This window comes from Entelurus aequoreus, linkage group LG10, assembly GCF_033978785.1.
Source record: "Entelurus aequoreus isolate RoL-2023_Sb linkage group LG10, RoL_Eaeq_v1.1, whole genome shotgun sequence".
Lineage (NCBI taxonomy): Eukaryota > Metazoa > Chordata > Actinopteri > Syngnathiformes > Syngnathidae > Entelurus > Entelurus aequoreus.
Window position 1 is genome coordinate 48307535 of NC_084740.1, and position 7500 is coordinate 48315034.

Below are 7500 nucleotides of genomic sequence, written 5' to 3' on the forward strand. Positions count from 1 at the left end.
ATAAGAAATAATTACTTTAAGAAAGTAGTTTTATACTTGTGAGTGTTGATGACACAGCTTTGCAACAGTTGATATTCTAGTTTCAAGCATGTTTTACTCAATTTAGGTCATCAAATCTCAGCAACAAGCTGTAATATCTTACTGAGATCATTTAGGACCAAAACACTTAAAAGAAGTAAAACACTCTAACATAAAATCTGCTTAGTGAGAAGAATTATCTTATCAGACAGAAAATAAGCAAATATCACCATTATTTGAGATATTTAATCTTACTTAGATTTCAGTTTTTGCAGTGTATCTGCCAAACTAATTACAAAATTGTGTACAAAGTAGAACTTGTCTAATACAATAAGTAGCAACCATTGAAAATGAGAGCAAAACAACATAATGTAACAAGAAAAGGATATGTTGATACTAGGGTTGCAAAATTCCGGGAATATTCAAAGTTGGAAACTTTTTATGGGAATTAACGGGAATTAATGGAAAATTAATGGGAATAAACATTGAATGCAACATGCTAGATCTTGCAGCATGATTATTAGCTAAAACAACCTGATTTAATGCAAATTCAGTAGAATTTCAACACTGCACTGTGCATTCCTCCATCACATGTGCAGATCATTCCGAGCATGCTACACACTATAGCAGGGCTATTGAGGCCACACTAGTATTTGAGCCCAAGGACTTCATCCAGTCAGGTAAGTGTTGATGATGTTACTGGGGTAAATATATTTGATCTATGGTATTTAAGTGTAATAGAGGTGTAATTGCTTGTTACTGTATGACTGTAGACTACTCCAGCAGACTTCCACTCAAGCTAGCTAGCTGTTCTTGTACTTGTTAAATGATTTAGGGGCCAATATCTCTAGCTAGCTAGGTTTATGTACCACCACAGTCTCATAATAACCCCCAAAATATTTCTCCGTTAGCCGTGATGCTAATTTTCTCTATGTTAAATCCCATTCATTTATGCTAACAACGTTAGCGATCCGACTTGACCTTTTTTGTGATGTGTAAAGTCCAACTAGCAAATACTAAATCAAATGGTGTAGTTTCCTCTGCCTTCTGTTCTGCTAGCCATTCTGTTGTCATACAAAAATGTAGGTTATAGTTTGATTTAGCATGCTGATTGAGTGTTCATTTATTCATCTAGCCTATTTCTATTCATTTGTCCATCAGTAAAATATTTTTAAAGACTACACTGCAAAAACTGAAATCTGAGTAAGATGAAATATCTCAAATAAGGGTGATATTTGCTTATTTTCTGTCTGATAAGATAATTCTTCTCACTAAGCAGATTTTATGTTAGAGTGTTTTACTTGTTTTAAGGGTTTTGGTCCTAAATTACTGTATCTCAGTAAGATATTACAGCTTGTTGCTGAGATTTGATGACCTATATTGAGTAAAACATGCTTGAAACTAGAATATCAACTGTTGCAAAGCTGTGTCATCAACACTCACAAGTTTTAATTTTCCTGAGGGAACTCTCCTGAAGGAATCAATAAAGTACTATCTATCTATCTATCTATCTATAAAACTACTTTTTTAAAGTAATAATTTTTTATTTCAAGCATGAAAAAAAATCATGACTTTGACACAATTGTGTCTCATAATTAAAACAGATGACAGCCAAATGGACTTTGCGGTTTTATTTTCAATGAAACAATAGAAAATACATACTCATGTAGTAGTACAGTTGGCACAGTAAAGTAAACTGACAGTTAATATTTAAACATTTAACATGTGACATTTATAACAATTTTGAACAGAAATAGTTCATGCACATTCAGATAAATTCTTCAAAATTACAATTAAGGCTGGGGGCTGGGCTGTGTATATGCGCACTAATTGACTGAAAGAGCACACACTTGGCGCGATGATGTCATGTTGTCGATGGAAAAATGCATTTTTAGACAATATGATTTGCCTGAGCGGCTAGGAGACCCCGAGAGTAACAAGCGGTTGCCTTGTTGCCTTTCCATTAAGAAAAATAAATTAGTTTTTAGTATAAGTGTGCTGGTTTCAAGAAATGTAATGCAGAGCGCATATCATTATGTCAAGATAATGGCACTAGCATTTACTTAATTTAAGAATATTTTTCAACATATTGAGCAAAAAATATCTCTTTTTTTTCTACCAAGAAAGGTGCACTTGTTATTAGTGAGAATATGCTTATTTTAAGGTATTTTTGGGTTCATTGAAGTTAGCTAATTGTACTTGTTTTGGAAAGTCTTGACAAGCCAAATGTTCTTGTTCTATTGGCAGATAATTTTGCTTAGTTCAAAAAAATACCCCTCATTTTGTTTTGTTTTTTTCTTGTTTTTGAACACTGACTTTTTGCAGTGTACTCCAATTATTTTGCTGGCTATTTACATCCGTGTGTGGCATTGCATTAGTGTTTTACAAGCATAAATAAATACAAACAGAATAATGCCACGTCTGATATGTGGTGACATTTCACCCCAACCAATGTAGGCGGACAGGCTGTGTACATTTGCAAATACTGTGCAAAGAGCTACGTCAGGTATGCCACAAAGATGCAGCAGCATATAGACAAGTGCCCAATAATATATCATTATTGTAATTCCCCATTAATTCCCACTAATTCCCATGGACGGTGTCCAACTTTGAATAATCAAAAAATGGTCAATATTTCCAAACTTCCCGAGCTTAACTTCCCGTGGTAAATTTCCGGAAATTTACCGGAAACTTTCCACTTCTTTGCAACCCTAGTTGATACTAATAACTAATAAAATCAAGTTGTCCTTAAATATATGTACAGTATCTCTTGTTTATGGCTGTTAATTGGTTCTTTACTCACAGACTTGATTCCAGCAACAACGGAATCCTGCAGCTGACACACAAGCTCTGCTGTGTTCGAATCAAAGATGTCCACGGTCCTCTGGTCTCCGAGGCAAACCCTGTCGTCAGGGTAACGACCTACCACAATGAGGTCATAGACAGGATGCCATGTGGCCTGCAAAGATAAAACAAGTTTTGACGTGACATACAGTTTCCCTCCAACACCAAAATGTCCGGACAGCTGAGTGACAACTTTGCAGAGTCAACCAACCTTGATGGGTGAGAGATGCTGAAACTGTCTGTGTGGATGCTGGATGATCTGCTGAGGTTTGGACCAATCGTGAGATGAATAGACGCGGATCTGGTCGTACTGATCAGTTGTTAGCAACTTAGAACCATCCAGGGGGTTAAAACAGGCTATGAAGACACAGCAGAAACTTGATAATGTAGTGGAACAAGCTGCAGTGTCAAATGTGTCCACTGGTGCTTCTAAAAGTGAGAGCCACACCTGAGTTGACAGCCTTCTCGTGAGGCATTTCATGGAGGAAGTTCGTTTTGTCCTTCATGTTCCTCAGATCCCACAACTTCACGGTGTGGTCCACAGAGGCCGTCGCCAGCAGCCAATCACAGCGTGGGTTGAACTCTGCGTGGCTCACTTTGGCTTTGTGTAACTTGCCACTGAAAATCTGAAACATTGACAAGAATTATGTGTAGTCATTCTGATGACATTTATTGTAGTATTTAAAAAAAAAGAACCAAGGACCTTTTGCCCATCCAAACCCAGAAGTAAGAGCTTCCCTAAGTTGTCCCCTGTCACGAGCATCTGTCGGCTGATGGACACGTCTACACAGCAGTACCAGCAACTGCAAGGACAACATAGCAAACACATAACTTTTATCACTCATCTTACATAAACGCATTACATAAATTACTTGATTGCAAAGAAGTGCCAACACTAACTAATAGATAGGTCTTTATTGTCATTGCACAAGTACAACAAAACTTTGTTTTCAGCACAAACCCGTTGAAGATTAGACAAACAAACCGTGTACAGGGTTACAGAACAGGAACGCTGATGGGTCGCCACAAGGCGACCCGTAAAAGATGGGAAAAAGGTAAAACGCTGGGGAAGGATGAGTAAAAAAATACAATCTAGACTGGGCTCCTAAGGGGGCCCAGTCTGGAGTGGGAAAAAACCTCCATAGCAAAGCACATATACATATTACAACATACATCTCCTGATATCTAGCAACAGAGGGAAGGGAGTGCGAGGTCATGATGGTGGGCCGCAGCTCTCGGCGCTGACCATCCTTCCATCACCCCTGTGGGATTTGCGTCGAGGGCATTGGGTTGGGGCGGGGTGGGGTGTGTATGTGTGTGGCGTATATTTTTGTGGATGCATGTTTGTGTGATAGCCTACGGTGTGTCTCTGTTCCGCGGCCTTGATCTTGTGCAGCCGATAAGTCCAAAGTCAACAACAACAGGTGTGTGTCCATGAGAGACAAGAAGGGAGTTTGTTGTGTCTTCGCCGCACTGTCCTTCGGGAGAGTCTCCAAGCCAGGGAAACAATCCAAGTTAGAATGTTTTGTATGCGAGTGAAAATAAAATTTGCTTTTCACTCTAAATTGTCTATGACTGGTCCTCAAAAATCCTGCGGGGCAGACAGTCTGATGTGATCCAAATCACAAGAGTGTCCACAGTTCTTCCCACATCCTCCAATCATTCGTGGCAGCTTTGGGGTACTTTGAAGACTGCCAGCAACTTCCAATTTGTCGACAAACCAGAGCAACGCTTACTCCAATCAGCAGATGTCCTGTTGTCATAATTCCCAATATCTTCACATCCTCGACTGAATAAGTCGCCAGGCACGCGGTACTCCTTCTTCTCCCAAGAGTCCGTCGCGTGTCCAGCAACAACCGCTCCGTCACGACAAGCAGGTTCCCCCAAACCCAAGATCTTGTCAATTTCGTTGAGGCCAGTTAAATAGTTCCAATGTTCAGATTTGGAGAGCAGTGCAAAAAGGCAACAAGAAAGTTAAGACAAGACAAAGAAGCAAGCAGGAGAGATAAGGGAGAGGGAAGGGGAGCGTCCGCCCTTGATGAGTGCCAGAGAGAAAGGTGATGTAATGATGTAATTAGAATCACTGGCTAATACGATTAAATACAAGAGATGTGTCAAATATCTAAAATGTATAACCAAGTAATGTATTTTCCGGACCATAGGGCGCACCGGATTATAAGACGCACTGCCGTTGAATGGTCTATTTTCGATCTTTTTTCATATATAAGGCGCACCGGATTATAGGGCGCATTAAAGGAGTCACATTATTATAAAAAAAATTCTAAATGTAAAAGACTTCCTTGTGGTCTACATAACATGTAATGGTGGTTCTTTGGTCAAAATGTTGCATTGATGATATTTTACACATCATCTTCAAGCCGCTTTCTGACAGTCGCTTCTGGATGCGCCGTTTTGTGAGCGGTCTTATTTACGTGACTCACCTTTTGTTGTAGCGTGCAAGGACGGGAGTGGAAGAAGTGTCAAAAGATGCAGCTAACTGTTTTAATGACATTCAGACTTTACTTCAATCAATAACGGAGCAGCATCTCCTCATCCGGAAACAACAACACCGGAAATGTGTCCCGTGAAAAACCGTCCGACCGGAACTCTAATAACTAAAGTTCCTTGGGTGAATAATGTAAACTCTCTATACCGGTATGTTTTAGATATTTCATGGCGAGTTTACTGACAGATATAAGTAAGAACTTTACACTACTTTATATTAGAAATGGCAACAGTGGAGGATGAATGTCACATAACAAGAACATAGAGAAAAAGAAGAAGCTTGTCGACTACGTCATCGACACAGACTACAAAGGCGGACACGCACAATTTTTGAGGATTTATGCAGATCCCAAATACAGATCAGCAGGTACAGGAAGGGAAGAAAAGTTGCTTTTGCATAATATTGCGAAACAAAACACCAGATAATATGTCTTACCTTATACACACACCATAATAATACTCCTATGTTGAAGCACAGTACAATCCATCAAGCGGTGCGGCTTCATAGCTTACCAAAGTCGTACTAAAACATTTTAATAGATTTTTGAGCGCCGTGTGTAATGTTCTATATTTTCAATGGAACATATAAAATGTTGGTGTTGTTTACTTGGGTCATATTGCCATCATATTGCAGTCTACGTGTATCTCTTATGTTTAACTGCCATCTACTGGTCACACTTATCATTACACCATGTACCAAATAAAATAGCTTCGAGGTCGGTAAGCAAAACCAGAATTATTCCGTACATTAGGCGCATCGGGTTATAAGGCGCACTGTCGAGTTTTGAGAAGAAAAAAAAGGATTTTATGTGTGCCTTATAGTCCAGACAATACGGTAGAGTGCAGACCTTCACCAAAGTGGAAATGTGGTCTCTACACGTTTTTTTTTAGCAACCAAGAGTTCAAAGGTCCCATAGTATAGTGTTTTTCACTCATTTTTAATACGCCTGGGAGATTATATACTAGTATTAGCTTTGATGTTGAAATTCAGAGTTTAAAATGACCTTTTGTAAGCCCTATTGGAAACAAGAAGTTTTGTGTGTCTGTACCTTTATTGCTAATAAAGTTGTTACCAAAGCGAGTGTGTGTCTCCAAGCAGCACAATTGTCCACATATTACATATACACAGTAAAGCTGCACTTATTAAATGTAATCAATGCCATATTTCACAAATAGGAACCTAACATTAAGGAGTGGGACACCACTAGCTGAGCTATGTGAGCTACAGTGCTGACATTACAGTCACACTTCAACATTATGCTTCTGTATCTGACAAGCAGATAGTTAGCAAAGCTGCAGGCTTCATTTTAAAATGTGTAGCAAAGCCTGCTTTTTAGTTTACAAAGCTGTCAAAGTGGTGGGAGTATACATTTTTATAGATAGGAAGGCTCATCGAGTTAGCATTAAAATATGCATGGGAAAGGTTTTTTTCCCCTCTATGTCCTAAAATCTGTAACTTCAAAAGCGACACATGTTAGCTCAAAGAAGTCTCGAAACAGATAAGGGAGATGATTGATTAGCTCATGTTTGACGTTCACAAACAGGCTCTATAGACTTTTTCAAATGTTGTTGTAATCAGACCATATTTTCGGTATATTAGATGGAATTTTTTGGTAAAAATTCCATCTAATATACTGAAAAAATCTATATAATGTACTGAAAATATGGTCTGATTACAAGATGGAATTTTTAGGTAAAAAGTCCATATAATATACTGAAAATATGGTCTGATCCATTGATTGATTGATTGATTGAGACTTTTATTAGTAGGTTGCACAGTGAAGTACATATTCCGTACAATTGACCACTAAATGGTAACACCCGAATAAGTTTTTCAACTTGTTTACGTCGGGGTCCACTTAAATTGATTCATGATACAGATATATACTATCATATATACTATCATCATAATACAGTCATCACACAAGATAATCACATTGAATTATTTACATTATTTACAATCAGGGGTGTGGAGGGGGGGGGGGGGATATGGACATCAAGTAGTGGACATAGAGAGAGAGAGAGAGAGAGATCAGAAGGCACAATAAATGATAAATGGGTTATACTTGTATAGCGCTTTTCTACCTTCAAGGTACTCAAAGCGCTTTGACAGTATTTCCACATTCACCCATT

General features: G+C 38.5%; 1 protein-coding gene across 3 annotated transcripts in view; it reads right to left on the minus strand.

Moving 5' to 3' along the window:
• The window catches only part of ddb2 (damage-specific DNA binding protein 2), a 38189-nt gene that overhangs the window by 9104 nt on the left and 21585 nt on the right, over positions 1-7500 (minus strand). For all 3 annotated transcript variants that reach the window (XM_062061080.1, XM_062061082.1, XM_062061081.1), the window contains exons 6-9: positions 3566-3665; positions 3311-3488; positions 3074-3219; positions 2822-2977 (exon numbers count right to left, since the gene is read on the minus strand). In XM_062061080.1, the coding sequence (XP_061917064.1) occupies positions 2822-2977; positions 3074-3219; positions 3311-3488; positions 3566-3665 (580 nt within the window). The remainder of the gene's footprint in view (positions 1-2821; positions 2978-3073; positions 3220-3310; positions 3489-3565; positions 3666-7500) is intronic.